Source organism: Arctopsyche grandis, chromosome 9, assembly GCF_051622035.1.
Source record: "Arctopsyche grandis isolate Sample6627 chromosome 9, ASM5162203v2, whole genome shotgun sequence".
Taxonomy (NCBI): Eukaryota; Metazoa; Arthropoda; class Insecta; order Trichoptera; family Hydropsychidae; genus Arctopsyche; species Arctopsyche grandis.
In genome coordinates, this window is record NC_135363.1 from 21,307,779 (window position 1) to 21,332,370 (window position 24,592).

The 24,592-nt window shown below is 36.8% G+C and overlaps 1 protein-coding gene and 1 long non-coding RNA gene across 3 annotated transcripts in view; one reads left to right on the plus strand and one right to left on the minus strand.

The window, feature by feature from the left end:
- Positions 1-5,153: 5,153 nt before the first annotated feature.
- Positions 5,154-7,991, minus strand: LOC143916365 (uncharacterized). Its single transcript, XR_013260971.1, has 2 exons — positions 7,899-7,991; positions 5,154-7,645 (listed from the first exon to the last, which is right to left on the minus strand). It is a non-coding gene; the product is annotated as an uncharacterized LOC143916365 (long non-coding RNA).
- Positions 7,992-18,650: 10,659 nt separating this feature from the next.
- LOC143916364 (uncharacterized) overlaps positions 18,651-24,592 on the plus strand; it is a 53,772-nt gene continuing 47,830 nt past the window's right edge. The window contains exons 1-2 of one of the 2 annotated variants that reach the window (XM_077437421.1): positions 18,651-18,763; positions 18,838-19,863. In XM_077437421.1, the coding sequence (XP_077293547.1) occupies positions 18,752-18,763; positions 18,838-19,863 (1,038 nt within the window). In that variant the 5' untranslated portion in view covers positions 18,651-18,751. Of the gene's footprint in view, positions 18,764-18,834; positions 19,864-24,592 lie in introns of both variants that reach the window. The other variant, XM_077437419.1, reaches the window with a different exon arrangement.

Genomic DNA, 24,592 nt, shown 5'->3' on the forward strand with positions numbered 1-24,592 from the left:
CATTTTAATAATATAATATTCCAGGTGTAGTTACGTCTCATAATGTTCTCAAATGGTCGGTTTTCAAACGTTTTCACATCACGAACTCTTTATTGTTATGGGTTTATGTGTACGTTCTCTCTGTTTCGATTGGGCAACGCTTCGAATGAATGTAGCGTGGAAAATTCGATTTTTCTACTTTTGTCTGCAAAATGCGGTGATTTGACGATTGAATTTTATTCTACTCTGTGACACTGCGTTTATTGATATTGAATGATCATACAATGATATTTGCTTTTTTTCTTTTTGCTTACCTGTCAATTTAATCATGTTTAGAACATAAACTTATTCACTTGGGATATCATCATCATAATTCACAGCCATTCGCCATACACTGCTGGGTGAATACCTAATCTACGTATCTCATTCCACACATTTTTCTGATTTCATCCACCCATCTACCCTGTGGCCTTCCTTGCATCCTTTTACATTATCTCTGGTATCATTCGAGCACTTATTTCGTCCGTTCTTTTAGCTACGTGACCCGCCTATTGCCATTTAAATTTCTTTAGTCTCATCATTACATCAACCATCTTAGTCATAGACAAATTAAATGCATCGTGTGTCGTAAAATTACACGCAGTGTAAATTCTGATTCAAGTCGATTCGACCGCGTACTGTATAGGTATACTTGCTCAGATTCATGCACTACTGACGTGACGTCACACTTAACTGACATGCTTATAACTTTATTACTTGCACGCCTAATGTAGATGCATACACATTGCTTGCTTTTGCAAGTTGTCACTTATCAGTCATGTCTCCACTTAGTCGTTTTCGTCTTCAACGTTCGCTTTCAATTTTCATTTCAACATTTAACATGATGCATGCCTTAAAACGTATGCGTGGACGCATGCAATCAACCGTCCACACTTGTTCAATACCGTTGACTGAAAATTTGCTATTTTTACTAGCCTCTTCTATAATTCATTTATCAGTGCTAGCGCCACTCTTTTTATTTGCTGTCTTTGTTTTCTTTTTATGATAATCATTCATGATATAACTCACAAAAAGTTGCGTGAATACCCGACCGGCTTGAGATTGCGTGCGCTTCCCATGCCATATGCCAAAACGCGTCCGTTGCGCATGCCTTTGCGCATGCACTACGCCGACAAGCGCATGCACTCAAGTTGCATTAAAAACGAACAAGTGGAGATATGCTATCAATTACCCTAAAGAGCATGCATCTTCATGCTATGTGCTAACTTGAACAATTTTTTTATTTATTATCTTTTTACCATTATTATTTCGTGATTTCTGATGATTTCGTCGCATTCCATGTCTGGCAACATCGCAGCACTGGCAACTTTGTCAATTTATGCAATAATATGTACATACATACTTGCTAAGAAGCAGTTGTTGGTCTTTCTAGTACCCGAAGAAGGATTTACATATGGCTGACTATCGATAAAATTAACATTTTGTCTATATTCTTTGAGTATGTATCGCGTGTCGGTGCAACATCCAGTCGTTCACTTTCACGAGGACCGTGCAGCGAATTGCATTTTCGAATGCATTTTCTAGGCGGCCGACGAGAGAGAAACGTCACACGCCATTTTTATGATTAATAAGAGAAACCTCTCGACTAATTTTTTCCCCTACTTTAACCGTTAAATATCGGTCATTCGCTGACGGAAATTCAGTTTTTCATCGGTTGTCTAGAAATATTCTCCGTTCTCAAATGTATCACTAACTGTATAAAAATTCAGTGTCCCAAAACCCTTCTTAGGATGCGGCTAGTAGATCTCGGTACAATCTGTGTGATCTACTTTTGACCACACATCTTCGAGTTGTTCATTGTTCTAAAATATCAGTTTTGTCAAGCTAAATCTTAACTAACATGATGCTTCGTCGCAAACATTTATAAAATATACTAGGAATGCTAAAAGTTGGGCGCTTTTGATGATTGTTCACATCATATGTAGGTTAATTTTCCGATAACAACACCTCCTGTGGATTCTAATGTGCTAATCTTCCACTTCTTAAAGATTCTTCAGAAAACTCTCGATGCTACTTACAACTTTTTTAGCTTTCGCTCACTAGGTGACCTTAACCAACCCGTTCTTAGCGACATCCGGGCAATATTGACCCCGTTGATAGCTGAAATTGAAACTATTTATTTCTATGCATTTGAGGTCGCATTAAAATATCTTCACTTGAAAGTACAAGAAAGAACGGTTGTACATACATATGTATGTACAACCGTTTTAATATTCGTTTCATAGCAAATATACATATACATCCCATCACGACGCTTCTGGGTTATTAGGTTATCTATACATTTTAAATAAAACAATTTAATCCTATTTTTTCCAATGAATGTATTCATTTGTATTTTCGAAATAATCGTTTAATATTATCTCCTCTGCGTTCTAAAACACAGTTAAATCTTATCGCATGTTTTTCTGAGATGAATGAGATTCTTCAGTCCAATTTTACCGGCAACACTTTGCTTGCAAAATCTCACTTACACCATATCCAAGCTAGATTTTTGTGGGTATGATGATGTACATATACGCGCGTGCGCATTGCCCAATATGTTTTCAAACGATCACTTGTGTCTCCTCGTGGCACGCGTGATTGCCAACATCCGACTGTTATCAAGAAGAAAATGAATGAATTCGTTTATCGCGCGAGCTGATTACGCCACCGACTGTCTGATGCTACCAAACTATCTGATGGTGTTGGTACATTCATATCCTGTCGATCTATTCAGATCTGCATATTAAAAAAAATCACAGTTTTGATTTAAACTATTCGCCGCTTTCAAATTTGATAGTGGATGAACGTCACTTGTAGAGGAAGTGATCTAAAATCATTTTGGTGGTGATTAAACTTTAGGTGAAGGTACTGGAAAGAGAAAACTATAAGCGCCACATAACCGGCAGCATAGATCAATGGTTATCGAGTAATGCTTTCAATTGTGTGGTCACGGGTACTATCCCTGACTTTGTTGTTGGCCAGACTTGGGATATGTAGTTCCAAGGTTGATCGTTTCCTTTCAGAGTTTGCCAATTTATCTAATTTTATTGGAAACGGTTCCAACAAAGTGCAATCCTGTCCTATCTCTCAAAGAATTTGAGTTTACAGCATCTCAAAATTTGTTGATATTTAAAATGCTGCAAAAATCTGCCCATAGATGTATCTATGATTAATAATCGATGTTTATAATTGGCCTTGAATAATTATGTTTATTTATTCACCGCCAATAGCCAGTAGCCTTTTATTTTTTTGACTTTCCGCCCCCCACTCGTTTTGTCAGATTTTAATTGTTTAAGCGCCTATAATTTTATCTTTTCTACACTATGTAATATATAATTTAGAAGATACTTTGTATGTAATTTTATTTGTTTGTTTGGTTCGTAGGATCCGTGAAATTCAATTTAATAAAAAAACAAATGAATATTCAAATAAAATATAACTATTCAAATAAGTTTTATAAAATGTTAACTATTAGATTGGCCATGTTTAAGCGGTATATATTACAAATACCGAGCAAAGCTGGGTAAAAACACTAGTATCTTATAAAATTTGCATTATAAGCTCTCATTATCTCTCATATACATATATTTTTACTTCACTAATAGGTTATATATTGTATGTATAAGATCCATTTTCTGAAATAGGGCAGCTGATTTTTGATGGGATTTGAGTTCTAAATCTTTCAGTGTGCAAGCAATCGCTCTACTGGACTACAGCTGTGGCTCACAGTTAAAAGGGTTAAATTGTGCACCAAGTGTGACAAGTCTAATACTATTAGTATTGAGGGTAAACGATTCGCGACATGCATATCGTTTTACCATGTGCATTATCATGGCTACTTGAGACTTGTGACCTACATGTGAACCCCTTTTGTGAGGTTTCCTTTTTACCGGACATATCTGCTTTTCTAGAATTTATATCCGCGTGTTTTGTTTTATAAAACTTTTGTAACTTCGTGTGGCGTCAAATTCGTGATTGAAATTTTCCACCCTCGTCTACTTCTTACTCATTGATTCGTGACGCGTTTTGTTAATTGTATGTAAATCGAAATACATACATACACATACAGTGAGATTGACGTGTCTTACGGTTTCCAGGAAAGATTCATTGGGAATTCGTGATGCCGATTTATCGGGAACCCATTCGGTGATGTATGTATGTATGTAGTTCGAGATTTTAAGAACATGATTCATGACAATGGCCACGTGCTAGCCAGCTTTCGGCACGCGCTTGACTCATAAGTATTCAATGTGACCAAGACAAGTCGCAAAAATGCCATGGGAGTTCTGTTTGATCAAACCAAATTTCATTAGATAAACAAATTTAATCAGAGACATGTGCATGCTGTCTGTTATCTCTTAAATGGCATTCGTCGTTAAAAAAGTCTTTATCGCAAAATTTCGTTAACGTGCTTCGGATCGACAGCCGTATTCTGAACCGCACAGACTCGACAGTGGAAATGAGTTTCTTCAACCATGAAAAGTGTAGAACAGAAGATATTTTTTATTTAATACAGAAGATATTTTTTTTGTCTTTAAGCTATTAATCAAGCATTTCCTAGTTGAATCATAAAGTCAAACTGATTAAGTCGTTGACTAATCAGTAATCACCATCACCAGGAACTCATTTTGCAAATGCAGTACTTGTAGTGCTTTAATTAAAAACTGTCCATATTGCGATAATGCAAAACCATTCACATCCAAACTGTTTCAGTTTATTTAACCTACCGGGAAATGACACGACCATTCCCTTTGAAAATGATCATCAAAAACCAATCGAAATGTAAATGCGCTCTTGTATTGTTGGGCATCCACTTTTGTCTCATGTTTTGGGATTTTCTTTCTTTTATTAACAATTCGAAAGTCCAACGATTTTATCTACTTTTTGCGCTTATCTTATCTGAACAGTTCCTTGTGAGCTTTTTCTCTTCTTTTATGTATTAATTAGTTTGTGTGAGCCGCGACCAAGTGTAATAGAGTCATTGTTGTACATGTATCAATCACTCGCGTATCATCTCGCCATTATGTCCATGTCAAAAGTGGAAATTTTCAAAACGTTCGTTAAGAGCCCGTCGCTTACCCAATTTCATCTCCATTCGGTCCGCGCGCGCAAATAGAGTCGTTGTGAGGTCGGAACGTTAAATGGATTTAATGATTTTTTAATGTGTCGGTTGAAATTGAATGAAAATGACTTCAGCGATGATTGATTGGCACGAGAGCTTTTACACCGTGAATTCATAGTATGTATGTGGATGCTTGTTGAATATTATAAAGCCATTTGTATCGTATCTGTGTGCGAGGAAGTGCGAGCTTGGGTTAACTACCAATTTGACAACCTTACAATCATTGGATCAACAACGTTGGAATAACTTAATTCAAATCTTACTGTGCACGAAACTGACATTTTGATTAAGCCAAACGGATCATTTATCGATGTACAATTACTCGTTGCATTTGTTGAATTGGAATTGGAAACAAATCTTAATTGAAACTGACGTAAGTGGAGAACTAATAATAGTCACATCATCATCAGCTTCCACTCGTCTCTGTTTTGCGCAACTCTCATCCATCTCACCCCACACATTTTCCCAATTTCGTCTACCGATCCGCCTCGCGGTCTTCCTTTTATCCTTTTTCATTCTCTCGGGTACCATTCTAGCACTTCTTTTGTCCACGTTTCATCTATTCTTCTAGCTAAGTGACCCGCTCATTGTCATTTCAATATCTTCACTCTCTCCACTATATCCACTACCCTTGTCAGGCTTCTCACATACGTATTCCGCTTCCTACCTTTAAAATTGTTATGCCGAGCATGCAGCGTTCCATACTTTTTGAGTGCATTGGACTTTGTGCAGCATCTTGGCATTAAATATGAAAGTTTCACATCCACACGCCATCACTGGCCAAACACATTGATCGAAGATCTTTTTCTTCAGGCAAAGTGGCATTTTTGATTTAAAAATGGCGATAATTTTTCCAAAGGCAGTCCATCCTAATTTCGTACTTGTCTTTTTATTTCTCCATCTTTAATATCGGACAAGTCGATTATTTAGACTTTTACTATTTTATCATGTAATGAAATGATATTAGGCATGCAATAACTATTGAACATTTATTGAAATCATGTATAATACGATACATGTCGCTAAATATGACAGCTCCCATTAAGTGCATAATCAAATAATGTAGGTCAAATAAAAAATCATATTACATACATATTTGACACGTTTTTCTTAGGTTGACATTGTAAGAAAGTTTTTGTCGTGATGTTGGCAGGGCTTTTGCCTTCTGTACCAAGATTTAATTCTCAGATATATACGTAGAAGCAACAAATGTCACTGTTTATCATGCAACATGCATAAAATAAGAGACAAATGTCTCGTTCCTAGGATGAGTTTTAAGCTTACATCTTCTCTATCCCTCGTCATTCTCTATCACTGGGCCACTACATACAACCGCCAACGTTTCCGTTTTCGATATAATGATTATATTCTAATCTTCTTTCTTCTTCACAAAGAATCAAGCTGTCTGGAAACATATGTATATGTATGTATTATATATTGACGCTAATTTCACTTTGTTACCAGAGATAATTAATTAACTGATAATAATTGAATTCATTTTTATTCGTACTCGGTATTGTGCAAATTGAAAAGTGATACACTAGTGTCATAACAACCAATCTGAAAGTTGGCTGGCACTTTCAACACGCTCTCAAGATAGCTCACATCCATCCCTCCATCATCGTTCAGATGTAAAATGGTACGTACATACATAGGTACTAGGCAATTCCATTGTTGCGCCATTTTCTCACAGTTGCGTTATTATTGTTTCGCTTTCCAGCCTCAACAGTGAAAACGACGACACGTGTCCGTTCGTTCGTTTCTAATCTGACGATTTCTCTGTCGACTATGTTAGTGGCACTTAATAATCATTCGTCGGGGCGACACAACAGTTTAATCCCAGCACTAATTCATGTCCCCACTACACTCCCGAGTACCACAATCCATACAGAGTTTAGATTATCCGCGTAATAATTTTTGATCATCTGAAGCGACAGCATGTGAATTCTAGTGGATATTTTAGTGGATAGTGGATACTTTGCGGTATTTTCCTCTGAGGTCTCGACCCAATTTGACCTCAGCCATTGTGCACCCGTCGTAGTCGTTTGTCGTGTAATGGAACATTCTTCGCTCACTGGGTGAACTGCCCTTTTTTCGACCGTATTCATCAATGTCCGAGGCGAGATTGCTTTCGGTCCTCCTCTTCGTTTCGCAGACTTTGAACCCTCCGGACTCCTCCGGTTACCGGTTCGCGTGCATCGCACTCTCTAATAACGATGCTTTAAATAGTTGTATGCACACAACCTTCTCAGACGCGTTGCCAACCGCTTGCCATCCTGGCAAATATGCCCAACCCAGCGACCGTGAAGGCTCATTTGCATTTTTTGCAATTTTCCCCCGTTCTGAAACCACTGACTAGCGATTGACGTTAAAAGTCACACATTGGGTATCATCATTCTTTGCAATTTTGACATATCACATCTCTCGTTTCAAATACATCTGACGTTTCAAATATTGTCATAAATCTGGACTGAATATAAAAATAATAACTAACCAGTGCTGCTGATATTTCAATAAGTGGTTTTATCATATGAGCCGTTATATTTGAAAGTGGCGGAAGTCTAATTTTCAGTTCCAAAAATACCTCCCGTTTGACTTGATTCACTAATTGCTATTACTTATTTTAATTCGATATGTCCAAAATCTTGGAAAAGCAGAATAAACATATTACAGGCTACCAATTTTTTTAATTTGTTAAAACGCAAAACAATATATGTAATGTTTCTCGAAATAAAGATGTGTGAACTTATGCCACTTTCAATTATAACGGCTCATATACATAATTTGAAGTTGAAGTTAAAACTAATAATCTATTTACACCACATTTTCCAAAAAAGTGACGTAAATTAAAAAAAAAATAAAGTAAATATATCATACGAGCTTTGACAGCTACATAGTGTTAATGATTTGACCAAAACACTTCAATAGTTGGGCTACGAATTTCACCAATATACTCCATTGAATATATTAGTGAATTAAAAAACGAACATAAATAGTAATATTAATTGTTATATGAGATGAGAGTGAAATGAAAATAATAAGATATATAAAAATCTTGTAAAAAGTAACCCACCACTGATGAAGTTGTGAGTTGCAAAGGGGCGGTAGAAACCCGCGTTTGGATAGCTGTCATCGCTTTGATCTGACACAAGATTCTGATGTAAATTTTAATGAGTTAATTAATGATTAAACTTCTCTAGCAGACATTGTCGGAGACATTAACTTCCTTAACAATGTTAACTAAATGTTTGTAAGATATCAAGAAGAGTGGACATGGTTCATCACAATCAAATCACAAATTTTTGACGAGTAGGAATGTCACTGAATTAACAGGTGAAGCTAATAAAAAGCTTTTTAATAAAATCCATAAAAGCTTTTATAAAATATGAAAACATAAACAAAACTACACTAAAGTCAGGCCGCAAAAATATTATTATTGTGCCCTATGTATGGATGCGATATATATTTATAAGTTCAATTTTTGGATTCTGATACAAGTTTTTTTTTTTTTTACTTTTATGATCATCTACTATGTTGCGTCTTCTTCTGGGTCTGATTTTTTAATATGATGAATCGCATTTTATCAAGTTATCTATCCAAATATGTTACCAACTAACTAAATAAGGAAAATTTAATAGACAAATTATTCATCGTACCTCACACTATCCGGCCGGTGTCCGATGATCTGAAAATAGATCATTTGACATTTTACGCATTCATTTTTTCGCCAAATCATCGGCTTACTATTGCCAAATGCAACTTCCAACTGTTGCATCACTCGACGATCTACAAATAAATCTTGGTGCGTTTCACCATCGCAGATTGTATTTTATTGCTTATACGTACGTTTGTAATTAATTTCGATACCGATCTCCGGAGACTCGTTGAACTTTTAAGAGCAACCGTGACGTTTGTCTTCGATATTTTAACAATGCGCGTTCCACAATAACGAGTGCTGCGAAAACAAGTGCGATCCATTTTTCACGGAAAAATGTCTGGATTTGCATACGAGCGGAAAACAATAGCTGAAAGCGCGTCATCACCTTGGCATTATGTGTCTGTTCTTTTGGTCACACTGTTCATATTTAACGGACGAACGGATACAGCGCTGCAAACCAAGGTTAAATTTTACACTTGAACTGATCTCGCGTGGCGTTTTTCTTTTCATCTGGTCGAGGGCAACCGTTCGACCATAAAATCGATATATTGTTTCAGCGGGGAAAAAAAGTATCTCTGGATAAACTTCTAATGAGGGCGTGATGATACTTTTGAAGTAGTAAGTGAATTATGGCCTGTTGCAAAGCTCAGGTGCGATATCACTCGTCCCCTTTACTCGTAAAGCTTTATCCCTCTCTATAGTCGCTCGTTGACGTCACACACATACACCTGTGTGTAGGGTGACATTCATTTGTACAGTTCTTTTTATCCCGTACAATATCATTTTTATCTATTAATTCGAAGAATTTTCTTCCGAGAACTGCATGTATGTAAATAAATACGTATGTGTACGTACATATAGTAAAGGCTATCCGTTATCCAATACGTTCTACAATCATCATAAATATGTACTATATTGTATGGATATATGATATATGTACATACAAACATATTAGTAGTTTGTCTATGTTTACATTTGTTACTTGATTCATTGTAGCAAAGTTAGCAAATCTCACGAAACTGAAGCGTGATACGCCAATGTAGATAACACGAACGTACAAAGGTGACCCGTGGAATATGTAATATGTATAATTTGCACAATTGAATGAAATTTTCCGTTCGAACGTTCCGATTAATACGCCATATAAACTCGTGTCAATTTTCAGTGCATTTAATATTACTCCTTATCGTAAACTCTATTCGCATTGCAGTATGTGTGGTACATTCCGAAGAGAGCAATTCGACTCCGATGAGTTGATACTTGTGATTCATTTCAAGACTATCACAAGTGCAACATTTGAGATTCTATTTTTTTTCTCATTTATCAAACATGTCAAACTTCTTTAGTAATATAAATGGGCAGTTTTAGTGGAACGATTAATATTTTAAATCCTTTGGAACCTCTACTTTGAAGATAATCTAATAATTAATCGATGACGAATTAATCTTCTGGGGATTGAGGCATAAACCTTTTTTAGTTGATAAATCCTTCACATATTTATTCCATCAAACTATTGACTTCTTATATGTTTACGTATTACTGTACATAATTTTATTGATTACATTCAATATCAGCCAATTACATACTATCTACAATTTTGAATAAAAAATCTAAAACAAGCATTCACTTTTTCTTGCTTTTCTACAGTTTTATTTTATGAAAAGCATTTACTTTAATCAAAAGTAGCACACCGACTTTATGTTGGATACCAATCAAGAATCATTTTCCACATTCACCTGAATTCTGAAATACTAACTACCAAATGTACCCCGATTTCCTGAGATATACAATAGCGACACTCGACTTATCTAGAAATGCTAACACGTAACTGACTGATAAAACACGATGAATGGAGTCGCAATTCTATGAGTTAGTTTAATGAATCAGCCCCTATATAGCCTATTTTTACATCTTAGCAAGCAAAGCTTATTTTATGTAATTCTTATATTACTTCTTTTCTAATTTTGTAATTCTAATTTTTAATCACACAATTATTTATCTCACCCGTCGAATGTCAACATTTTATTTTATTTATTTCATTTTTACCACAGTATCATAGCTCTCATTTGTCTCAAATCGACAGTTATGACTAGTCACCGGACCCAGAAGGTGCCGCGTATTGTTCAAAGGTTGTAAATGCATTGTTAAAGGTTTGCCGAACCTTTTTTACAAAGGATTTACAACAATGGAACAATGGGTAGCACTGTGACTATCCGGTGTCTAGTTATGACTTATTACCAAAGATCGGTGTTGCGAGGATGCTTTTCAAATAACAATAGACCGCTACATCGGTGTTCAAAGCAATAGAGCAAAAAAGCGTTGTCTTTCTTAAAAATTAACACATTGAAACTGATTTTTGTGCGATAAACATTCATCGACCGCCTAATTTTACTTATGACTATATATGTACATATATACATACAAACATATATTTACATATATACGATGATGATGATGATACTTACAAACATATATGTACATAAAATTGTAATTTCATTAAATTAGACAATGGCATACTGACCGGCAGAACCGCAGAAATACTTCAAATCATACAACTTATGATTTTTTACAACTTTTTTATTAGCTTCACTCTATTAGCTCAGTGACTTTCCTGTCCGTCAATAAATTGTGATCTGATTTTGAACCACTTTTGATATCTTACCGACATACCGACGCCGAGGGGGTAAGCTAACATTCTAGTGAGTCTCCGATATGAAGCTAAAGCAGTCTAATCACGAACACGTTAAAATTTACATCGGAATCTTGTGTTATGAATGTTTTTGAATCATACGCTTCTTTCGACCATCGCTTTGCAAATCAATTAAATAGTGGTAAAAGCTACTTTTTTCACTCTCATTTATTTCAATCGAGATCGTCTAACCTGGACTCGAACGCAGTACCTCTAACTTAATTGTAAGCACTTCGTAAAATCCGAACTTTTAATAAGACAAAATATAATAAAACCTAATTAAGAAATCACCAATTCTCTCCGTAAACTTTGATCACGAGTATGGCAAAGTGCTCAATCTGCCATAGCGAGAGGGGGGGGGGGGGTAAAACGGGAAAAAACGATCAGAACAGTGTGGACAAATGGGACAGTGTGGACGATAGACGTCACCGTCAACGATAGGCGTCACTGTGAAGTAAATGACGGATAGGAAGCGTGCTTTTTCCAGGAATCAGGGCGTTTTGGGTCTATTTACAAAGCTAGAGTGCAAAAAAAAGGTTCTTCATAAAATTTAACAAAGCACAGCGAACAATTAAAAATGAACCGTGAAGGAAGATGCATATTTTTCACCATGGTAATGGCGGACGTCATCTCCACTTATATTGATGACCAAACCGAGCAAAATAGCAAAGTTTGAAAACGATCGGATAAGAACCCAAACTTCATCACACAGCCAAATCGTTTGCAAGCTAAGAAGAGATAAGTAATAATAAAAAACCTTCTGTTAAAAAAATCCGTTTTCGGGCGAAGCATACAAATTAAAGAACAGAATGTAAGACCAAACTCTGGTCAGAGGTGCGAGATTATGAACAGGTCGTCATCCTGCTAGTTAGGAAACGACACGCAACTGTCTAGTGTGCGGATACCGTATTGCACTATGGAGCTTGGTCACCCTATTGCAGAGCGGCGTACGCATAAAATCGCTCCGTCTCTTTTGGTCGTGCGCCATTCATACATACTACACCCTGGCTCGGACAAAATGTTCCGATGGGGAACAATACTGGCACACGCGACGCGTCAAGACGTCGCGCGAACCGCACCTGCGCATGCGCCGTTGCCATTTCCGCCGCAGACGCAACACTGACACCAACTCCGTGCCTATGACAGGTGTCAACATTAGCTCTTATCACTCTTATCACCGCACGCCAAATACGTAAACATTGCTCGCGTGCGCCCGCTTATCGCGAATTATAATACCCCGGCGAAATTGGAGACCTCTATTTCGAACCGATACTATTATTATTGTGTGCGGTGCGAACGCTTAACCGCACAATACTCGTATGTGTGTAGATCGGATCGATAAGCAATTGTTGTATGTATGTAGTGGTCATTCGTCCGGTCGTTGTCTGTAATTAAACTAAAGTTATGAATAAAAATTATAACTATAATATGTACAATTGTCTGAAAAGACCGCTTCCGTCAACGCAAAACGTTTCTGGCAAAACGGCGACTTTGAATGCTCGCTAATTAATCAGTCAAAGATAATCACTCAAATCAAGCTGCAATAGGTGCTTATTTTTTTAATAGTAAAAAATTGAAACTTCTAAAATAAAAAATTGCACTTTTTCGTGATTTCCGTTGAGATAAATCAATTGGTTTTTTAACCCTTTGAATGTTGACTAACGCCGATCGGCGTTTTGACAACAATTCCACGGAATTGAAAAACGCCGATGGGCGTTATTCTTTGAGTATGTAAAAAATAAACAAGAATACTACCCGCTAAGCCTTTCCAGGTAGGTTTGAATGCATTGAATATGGGTCGTGTAATCCGTGTCAAAGTTTATAAAGACCGGTTTACACGTGAATTTCTGAATTTGAAACATGCCTTTACAAAACTCGAAATCCTCGGCGATAGTTATCTAGGGTAGTAATCTAAGGTTTTTTGGGATTAGCTACAATTTTTTTTTGATTAGCTTTCTATTGGGTTTCTAAATAATTCTAGTTGGAAATGTTGGCGAAATTTTCAACGTAGCGGGCTTTCAACAGAATATAACACTCAAAGGGTTAAGCCAAGGCACAGGACACTGTTTAAAATGAAGATTTTTTTTTATTAATCGTTTCCTTGATACGCCACATTTGTAAATAGGTCTATTGTGGTTAGTTCAATTTTTTTATTTCTTGCGCTTCCCAGTATGTATGTACATACTAATAGGGCAATGCTCGGTAAACTTTTTATTCTGCTCGAATCACATCTAATGATCGCCAAATTTAAATCACCTATTGGCTAAATATCAGTGGTCTGTCAAATGCTAAAATTATTGTTAAATTGATTCATAACGTATTACATATCAAAATACTACACCGTAGTTGATTTTATTTCGTAAATCGTGGAGTTCTGAGTTTGTACTTATTGTAGCGTGGACATGTAGAGGGGTTTCCGAGATCGGACTGAAAGACGCAGCAATAGTGGAGAGGTAGTTTATTCTTTTTAATCCGTCGGCCTGCCATCTCCGAATGAAGCACGGACCAAAATCGCTTAATATTTATACCCATCGGGTACTCTTCGCACAGAAAGATCATTGGTCGACGCCTTTTTGGTGCGAACGCGAGATAAGCGATTGTAAACCAGCGGCTTAGGAGCATCAATTAGCTAAATTCTACATTAAATGTTCATTAAAGCTTCGGTCACAGTCACTTGCTACCGGGTGCGGATCGTGCGTAGAGATTGAGATACTACAGCTCTACAATTAAATCAGACAATTTTTCTATGAAGAAATTACCTACATATGTATATACAATCCCCCAAAAATATTTTTATAATGAACCGCCACTGTTTGCTACTACACTACCCTACGAAAATTCAGCAGGAGGCTCACTCAAATACATTATATCATTATAAACACTAATTAGGTCAAAATTATTTACTGAAAACTTTTCGTATTCTGAAAAATGGAATTGTAAACCAATCATCTGTAATTTGTACAATATGTTTCAATTCAATTTCTTGAAAAAAAAACTATATAAAAATACATTAACGAAATTGCACGTATCAAATTAACGGACTTCGAAATGTATAGTCAAATCTTTATTAATGCTTTGATACATTCGTGCTCGCGCATACCCTGTTGATGATATGCAATTGTGTAAGTTCCCCTTTTATTATTGTTCCCTATCATGTGCACTTTGAATAGCGGTATAATCAAAAGGGACATTCCCTTATTTCTCATAAATCAAAAGACGACACATTTTATGTTTTAGTGCTTTTAATACAGTATTCATCACGAACGCCAACTGGCAACTGAAATTCGCACAATATCATATAAACAAAAGTATGTCAACAACAAGTGTCAACATTCAAATTTCCGTTTGACAGATAGCTGAAACATTGCATTTTTCCGAAAGTTTTGATCCAACTGATAGTATTTTCATGCGTATACATAAATACATGCGTATTATATATTTTTGCCTTATATGGACAAAACCGTACGATTGACATTTTTTTCACGTGCATGATTCAAAAAATATTTTACCCTGTCTCGTTGTTGTTCATTTAGGCATGTCCGATCGACACTGCATATTCTGCATAAATTTGAAAACGTTGCGCGATCGCATTTCACCTCCAAGTGTCATTGGGTTGCCTTTGTCGACGCGAAGCGAAACGTTTTTGTCGATTTAATGATTTTTGCATTCTAAATGCAATTTCTGCGTTATTAAACACACGCTTCATTAATTTCGGATTCGTCACTCTGCTGACTGACACAAACCGGTAGCCGTTTGCTTCATAGATGCGCGAAAATTATCTCTATGAAAAAAATAATCAATAGATTGTACTTCTGTACGTGTGTATGGTTAATTGCGTTTTCATTGTGTGAATAATCGGAGTTTTTTATTAAGCAGCAAATTAAAATAAAAAAAGTATGTAATGATACGCCAAGAGAAGCGTCTATTGATACGTTAATTTTACGACTGCCTTGGTAGTTATTCTGTCCGCTAGAGTTTCCCAAACTGTACAAAGATTTGATACAAAATAGTCTAAAATATAATATCAAATAGTCGAAAAGTCACAATAGTCTAAAATTATAACTAACTAGTGTTGTGCCCGTTGATTTCAACACGGGTGGCTTCGGAAAGGAATTGATACGTGAATTTAAGTAGAGTATGTTATTCAGCCAGCAGTATGGCTCGGTGGTTGCGTTTATGTTTAGCACCGAGAGGTTACCGGGCTCGATCCCGCGGTAATCTTTTATGCTACTGATCAGACTTGGATATTTGTGACTTCAAGTCGATCGTTTCTTATCAGAGTTTGCCAATTTATGTGATTTGATTGTTGAAACAGCTCCATCAAATTGACAAAAATCATCCTGCCCGCTATGTCAAATAAATCTGAATTTGATTTATGTACAATATGTAAAATAATATTTAGTATAAATCCATAGATATCTCTATGGATTATTTAATTAATTAATTAATTGCTAATTTCGTGTTCTTTAGCCACTCGAATTATATGATAAAAATGCTGCAATGTTTGTAATTAATTGTCTACGAAACCAGGGTTTACCTGTTAGGCCTTCCTGGTATATATCTGTGTAAAGATAAAATATAAATATAATGTAAAGTAATTTATAAGCGCGCGCGTATTAATAGTAAAAAGTCGAGTGTACTCATAATAACACGCTTGCCGTTCGCCCGTGTCGAAATGATGAATGCTGTGTTTCGTAATGTCTTCGTGGATGTGTGTTCAGGCGTTCAATATCAGGAGCATATGCCAGACTCTTAGGTCCCTACTTCTCCTCGACACGATCGGTCTCACGCCACATTCCTATGCATAACGTATACTCCGGCCATTCTAATTTTTTTTAATTTCCCTTTTTAAAGTTTTTTTTTAGATCTCCATACTTGTCCACGCACTAGCACATACAAACATACATACATCTCATTCGTTTTTATATTTATTATTATTATTATTAGCGAAAATACCCAGTTTTCTTTAGCTTGAAATTCATTCAACAATCTACTTACATATATGATATATCGAATAAGTGAAGGTGGCAACCAGGTCTATCTGATCGAAAGTAAAAATTGAGTAAATATGGTCGGCGTACATCCTATACTGTTTATGTGTTTTGCTGGTATACTCTTAAGTGATTTGTGGTCATTTTTTTTTTTTGAGAAACACTGACGTATTAGAAAAAATAAATAAACATAAAAGCAAAACGGCACGTCTTCGATCCGTCAACTGCACAACTGTTTGTGTTTTAATTTTTTTTTCATTTTCGTCGCTGATCGACGGCTATTACATCAAGTTGAGATCATCGAGATGCAGTCGGCTTTGCATCAAAGCATTAGAATTTTCGTTTTAAATTCGTCCTCGAATAATGAACACTTTTGATGTTTGCATCAAAGGATAAGATATTACCATATCAAACGGCAGCTCGTCGTTTCGACGCACATTACAAAAATGCGTTTCTCAATGTAGGATTTTCTATGCGGTCACCCCACTTGCACTCTTTTGGAGCTTCTTGTGTAGTGTATGTACTTGGCATGCGATTTTTCACATTATTTGAAGCCCTTCTTTTTAACATACCGTAGTTAATCATGGAATTTTTGGATAGTAGTGATCCATAATCTTCAGGGCATTTTTTTTGTTCTGCACTTTTTCATTCAAAATTTAGTGAGTGTTTTACTATTTTCTAAGAATTTTTCGTTTTTCACTATATTTAAAAATTTTACGTATGTAAGTACGTATGCAAATTATACAAATATGTGAACGTTGTAATTTTGACTGTTACGCATCGAGTATCGTCTCTTATCGCATTTTTGTGGTTTTTGGGGAATATGAGTGCGTATTTAGCGGATAACACAGTTAAATTTAAATTAAATTAAATTTGTCAGTGGAGTACTAACTGTTAAATTTTCGTCAACCGGAAGTGTCGTTATTAGTCACCTTGTTTTGATAATTTTTCTCTACAAAAAACTATTTATTACGAAAAGACTAAATGAGAATTCGTTTGTTTTTTCTTTAATTGCAACATTTCTGTACTTTTTTTAATGCAAATTTTAGTAGTATTTTAAATGAAGCAGTGGCGTACAATTTTTCAGTTTTTTTTTTTTTTAATTGATAATTATTAATATTTAGACAGTCGATTCCTTCTCCAAAAGAAAGGCCTCTTGTCGATTAGTTTGTGTCAAAGTAGCCAACATATTTTTGCTGTCTATCGAGTCGTATGGCAACCCCGATCGTGCCGAATGCTCACTCACACATCGCAGTGTTGCACTTTGTAAAAGTGATTCTCATTCATTCGAGGTAAATTATTCAGTGGTGTCAATGCGGGCGATGCTAATCCCTTGGAAGGTAATTTTTTTTATTAAAATTTGATATATAATTTATCTAAATGTGTACTTTCAATAGGTATATATATTGAATTACATTTGTTATGACTCTGATTAGAGTAGATATCTTAATGTATTATTATAATGTGCTACATATAACTCAGTAATATGTAAGTGGGTAGTGTTGTAATCGGTTTCAATATCGACGCCAATTCTTCGCATTGTTGTGACTTTTACATTTATTTACCATCGGATTTGACGTATAGAAAATTTCGTTTCGTTTTTCGTGCGCTCTAGCCGACTTTCGCGCGCTCGTTCGATTCGATGATTTTAATTTAGTTTTTGAAGTTAAATTGCCGTTGACAAATTTTGTCGCCGTTACTTTCTCTTCCGTTTTACCCGGCATTCCCAAAATCGCTTTTGTAACGTATCGATAAGCTCGCCGTTGTTTAGTAAGCAGCGAGGAATGCGCTCCGTACAATACAAAGCCAAGCGAGAGAGAAAGATAGCCGGCTCGTCGATCAGTTCAAATATTTACCTTTGACTTGCATCGTGGACAGTAGGACAATAGTAGGGTTTTTGTCATTCGCGTTGGGAATTCGATGTCGCCGAAAGGGATCAAACTCCGTGCTGATATAGTAAGTAGACTTGTCGAGTAGACAGTGGTGTGGATGTGTTGTATTGTGTTTGTGGCGAAACGCGATGCGTCGCAATTATTCGCGACGGAATGCCTCACATTACGCAAGCGTACGTTACTTACGTGTCGCTCCTCAATGACATGTACATATATTTTTTCTTTGCTACATTGTGTCGAGTGTGGCCGAGCGGCGAGTGTGTCGCGCTTTACTTCCAGTGTGTTTTCGAACACCGATAAGTTTGCACTATCAACAACGCTCGCGTCGGCAAATTCTCGATTCATACGCCGTCGCTATGACGTGACCGCTCTCTATCAATGGAAGAAGAAGTCCGTTTCTGTTCAAATTCTCGTACGTTCTCGTCTATCTGGTGATTAACCTTGTTTCGTTGGTTTTACAGCAGCAGAAGTTCCTGAAACGGCCGGCAGAGGAGACGAATGCCGGCAACGGCACTCCAGGAGGTGGTGGCCTCTCGCCACCGAGCAAGGTTTCTCGTCCATCGGCGCCCGGGGAGAATCTCACCAAGTTCTCCGTGGAAATCGTCCAGCAACTGGAGTTCACCACGTCGGCGGCAGACTCCCAACCCCAGCAGATCTCCACAAACGTTACCGTTAAAGCCCTAACGAACGCTTCGGTCAAGAGCGAGGGTGGTACCCCCTTGCTCGAATGCAAACGAGAGCCTGACCATGACTTTGCCGATCTCGACCAATGTGCTGCAGCCCTCGAAAAGGACGCCGCGGCCAACTTCCCGGGCTTTTCAGACCTCATCGGCGACGAAGCAGGCGATGAGATCATAACCTCCGACGCTTTCAAGGACCTCATCTCGGATATATCCGACTATCCCGAGTTCATGAAAGACTTCGACTTTGAAGACAAATACGCGGATACTTTAGGCAGTAATGATAATCACAACATGTTAAACAACGGTCAGATGAAGACCGAAGATGGAAGGGAGAATATTGCTAGTCAGCAAGGAGTCGACGTTCCTATCGTGCCCAGTGGACCTGGACGGGGGATGCCAGCTCGCAACACCGGCTACGGTGGTGGTGAATTATCACCGGCAGCTCAAACCCTTAAACAAATGGCCGAGCAGCATCAGCACAAGCAGATGGGGCTAGGTGCGCGCGCCACACGCTCCCCTTACGATCTCCACGATTACCTCTCGGGCCCCGGGGCTCAGTTCCGTAAACAGGACCAAGTGAAGCAAGAAGTAGTGTTTCCCGGGTCTTATAAACAATATTCGCCGTATAGCAGTCCCGGGTCTGCCGGTCATGGCAGTCCCGGCTACCTCCCCAGGGGATCGTTCGGTGGTCCATCACCACCGCGGCCGCCCTCGGGACCACCTCCTCAACCCCCACCCCCTTCGTCGAACCTGCACATCAATCAAGCCCAACATCTACACATATCACACCCGTCGCATGCAATACAGGTCAGTTGAATTTTTCTACTACAAATTTTTAAATACCATATAGATTCGTTGAGCTTACCCTCATTTTAAAACACACCCCACCTACAATAGTTTGCAATTTAAATCAGTTTCACAATCAGTGAACAACTGTATTGAAATGAAAGTGGTTCAGACGATTTTCTAACCGAGTATTGTTTTCTAAATGAGTAATTCTTGACAAATATTCATTCGTGACGTATCCTACACTTTTATATAAATATTGACCAATCTATTTTAAAAATTAATAGAATGAATGTCGTTACATTGTTCTTCGAGTTTTGATTTCTGGAATATTTACGCCTGACTTTTATTCTGCTCAAACTGCGACATTCACCTTAGTTTTAGTTCTATTGTGTATTATATCTTTTAACTATAGTCTATTTTTTTGACGAAAAATTACCATTGGTCCAAAATGTGGAGTGGAGAGCGATGGATCAATTAATTGAATGCGATTACCATAAAAAATGTGAACATCAGAAAATGGATCAATGACACAAAGCGATTTCTCTTCTCTAATTTGTGTAAAAAAAAAAAACAGTTTGCCCTAAGTAGACAACACTTAAAAACATTACGTTTGCCCAATCACTTGACCATCATTATTGCTATTAAAGGTAATTTTAATTTCCTCTGTTCCAATCGCGATGTACCTAGACGTTTCGCTTGTCTGCTTTTAGCAACTGTTGTCAACCACTGCTAAGCCTTACATTACTTGGTAAAGCAAAACGGCGTCTGAGACAAATTGCTTCCCCGGGGAGGAAAATGCGAGGGGGTTGAGCTGACACGCGATACTTCACCCTCATACATTACCCATCATCATGCGGGTCCTCCGGGTTGAATGGCGTCACACCCCTTACAAATAAAAAAGTAAAAAATACGGTTATTTCGCCATATTTCCCGCAGACGACCAGCATCGAATGTGCAATACGCACATACGTATTATATGTACAGTAATTGCACTTGAGTTTCTTTTTTTTTTTTAATTTTCCACGCGTATGAAACTTTCTTTGGCGATTTCCCATCGGACGAGCTCGGCGCACGCCACACGACGACGACGACGACGTATCAATCAATGCAAAACGGCCATTACATAAATTAAAAAAGTGTTTTCTGTGTCTGTGAGGTGGCTCTTCGCTTGTCGCCGAGCACTCTCTCCTTTCTCTTCTCGCTTGGACGAATGAACGCTCCTTGCTCGTGTAGCTCCAGAGGTTGATATTTTGTTTCACAATCGGTTTCCGTTTGGGGCGATCACGTTGAACTTGATGTTTTGGCGCATGCGCTTTATTTCATGGGTCACGTGGCAACTCTTTACTGAGATTCTCAAATTTGTCCATAAATTTTCTCTCAATTTCCCTTTGAAATGATGTAACCAGATATACCATTCCCCAAAAGAGTTCATATATAAAAAACCTAATCAACTTATTCATCATGCTTTCCAAAGTTAGCAAATTGCACATGATTTTCGGATCAACAGATCCTTCATATAATGCTGCGTACACACCGGCCCAACAAAGGCTAACGAACGATACTCGATGATAGCTACCACACGTTCGTTGGCGTTTTTGGTTAATGAAACGCTCTTTAGGACCCCAGTGGCGTAAAAAAATATTGAAATTCAATATTAAAATTAAATTTATAATTATTATTCAAATTAAAATTGAATCTATTAGAAATCAAACAGAAGTTAAAAAAGAACATACAATTTAAATAAATTTCCGAGATTGAGCTAAAATTAGATCATCAACAATCATATATATATATACAGGTAGTCCTCGAATTATGAGTCATAAGTCAAGGAAATAAGTTATGACGGCTCGACTTTCGATTCGCTCTTACAACCGAAAAAATCAACGATTCTCCGAATTTTTTTTTATAAGTCATTATTAAATCATATGCCGTCATTCCCTACAACCACTGTCCTTTGAGAAAAAATGAAATATGGTGAGATATTAGTACATATGGCCAAAAATTGCAATATCGCCGAATATCGTTCGTTAGCCTTCGTTGGGCCGGTGTGTACGCAACATAAGGCAAAGATATATTTTAGAACGTTCACCTACCCTATTCAAATCACATTTGATACATAACCATTATATATTCTCAAAGACTAGCAATCAAGCAAGGGCTTAGCCTCGAAAAGCCAAGCTCTTTGATTACCGTCAAGTACCATTTTCTATGCTTCTATTATTATATCTCCAATTTTCGGTGTGGATCCAAAATCGAAACGTATTCTCTTTGTGTAATTGACAGAAAGAAGTCGTATAAATGCAGTCTCTCGCTGTTGTCATGTCCGATGCATCATTGATATGCAAGTTCGCTGACGGATACTCCGATGCAAATTCTTTCGAAATGTGCGATACATATTATATGTATTTTTAGCGCTACGGGCGTTGTTGACAACCGCCAAGAAACTAGGACACAATGCAACGTGTAAATATGCTTAATATCGCTCGATTCCAGATCACAACACAATTATTCTTTCCATCGCTTAGTGGCGACGAACATCCTTATCGTATTTTTATATTACATACATATAACTACATATGTACATCTTTAGAATATATCAAATAGAGATTGACATTGCGGCTAGTTGGCCTTCAGACCCTCTGTTAGTAACAATGTTAGTCGATGATAACGATCAACAATCTTTTAGAACTTTCCAGATAATTGATATTCGGATCTCCACATATGTATAAATATATATATGTATTTTTAGAACGATCAACTGTTCTATTTAACATATATCGGTCCTATTCTGTTCACATCGTTCGTATGTATGTATTCTAAAATATTAGGTTCTTTGTACTCCTACAACCGAAAATCGATTGACCTTATTAGTGACTTTGAGACAAAGGGATCATATAATCAATGGCTCGAAACAACTTGGGATTGTATGAACTTATGGCACATTATCAAGGTCTAGATTCCTATACTCCTGTATCGTGTTTTCCTCTCTTTTCAATACATATTTCCTTTTTACTAGGCTTTTTTACGATAAAAATTCTACATGAGTATAATTTGATGCAGTTTAAGTGAAGCTAAATTCTTAAGCGGAATATATATGTACATACATAATTGAACATTATTTTCGATAGTATTCACTAAGCAAACTGAACTTTAATTCGGCTAATTTACACTTACCATTATACTAATCATTTCTATTCACTTCACTTGGTACACTTAAACTTATAAAAACTAATTTTATTAAAAAAATATAGACAAATAAAAAATAACTTTTATCATAAATAAAAAAGAGCACGATATTAGTAGATATGACAAAAAATAGTTTAGAAAAAATACAGACGACTTTGTGTGATTTAGTGATTTTAACCTTTTGCCCGTGGCAAATTTCGCGGTACTTTTTTAGTGAAGTTTCGACCGTAAATATACATTATAAGATTATAAGATTTATTCAAATGGCCAAAAATGTCAATAGCCAACTGAAGTATTTTAACTTTATCTATGTATTATGAAGTTTTGTGATCATACGAAAATTCGAACTCGAGGTTTTGACTGATTCGAACTCGATCACTGATCACGTTTTCATAATCTAGAAAAAATGTATGTGTGTGTCTGCGAATTTTTAAAATACCGTTACTACTATCGAACTAAAACTTAGTTACTGAAATTCTTATCGATACGATGTAATTTTTTTTTTAATTTTTAAGTCGACCTTCCCTTATGTTTTAGTTTTTGAATTCAATTATCTCACAAACCGCTAACCGAATCAGACTGAATTTTTTTACATGTAAATAAATTAGTGAATTATTTTAAATAATGAATGACATATTTTGTTTACACAGTGAATAACGCCATTTTCGCTATTGGCATTTTACGCCTGACGTCTATAGCGGTCATCGGCGGGCAAACGGTTTAAAAGTGTAAATAAATTAATTCGAATACTATAAACTTTTCTCAAGTGCAAATATAAGTACATATGTATGCATTTGTTGAATGTTAGGATACTTTATTTAACTTTAACTACAGTTGAATAGTTTGTTTTTCGTGCGATTAATTTGTTATGAGCAGAGATCGATTGGCGCTCATCGTGCAAAATGGGTTCACTATTGTCAATTTCTATTGTTAACCTTTTTTTGCTCTCTAGCTTTGTAGGTTGACACTAGACAAACCCTCTTTCCAGAAAAATCGCGCCGATACTTAGTTATGAGATAGGATAGCCAAGGTGCCGCTCATTGTTCCATTGTTGTAAATCCTTTGTAAAAAAGGTTCGGCAAACCTTTAACCTCTTTTACAACATTTGAACAATACGCGGCACCTTCTTGGTCCGGGCTTTAGTTATGAGTAAAGAGCTGACCAAGTTTGCGCCGTTCTTTGATTATTGCATTTTTCATTTTTATGATGAACCTTTTTTTTTTGCACTCTAGTTTTTTTAGTTTTCTTTATTTCCTGGAAAAAGCACGCTTCCGGTCCTACCTCTAGTTATGAGTAGAGGTAGGATAGTCACAGTGCTATCCATTGTTCCATTGCTGTAAATCCTTTGTAAAAAAGGTTCGGCAAACCTTAAACAATGCATTTACAACCTTTGAACAATACGCGGCACCTTCTGGGTCCGGTGACTAGTTATGAGTAAGGATAGGCGAGACCGTGCTACTTTCCAGGAAAGAGGGCAAATTACAAATTTAGAGACCAAAAAAAAAGGTTGACCATAAAAATTGTCAATCGTAAGCCCATTTTTGCACGCTGTCGCCGATCT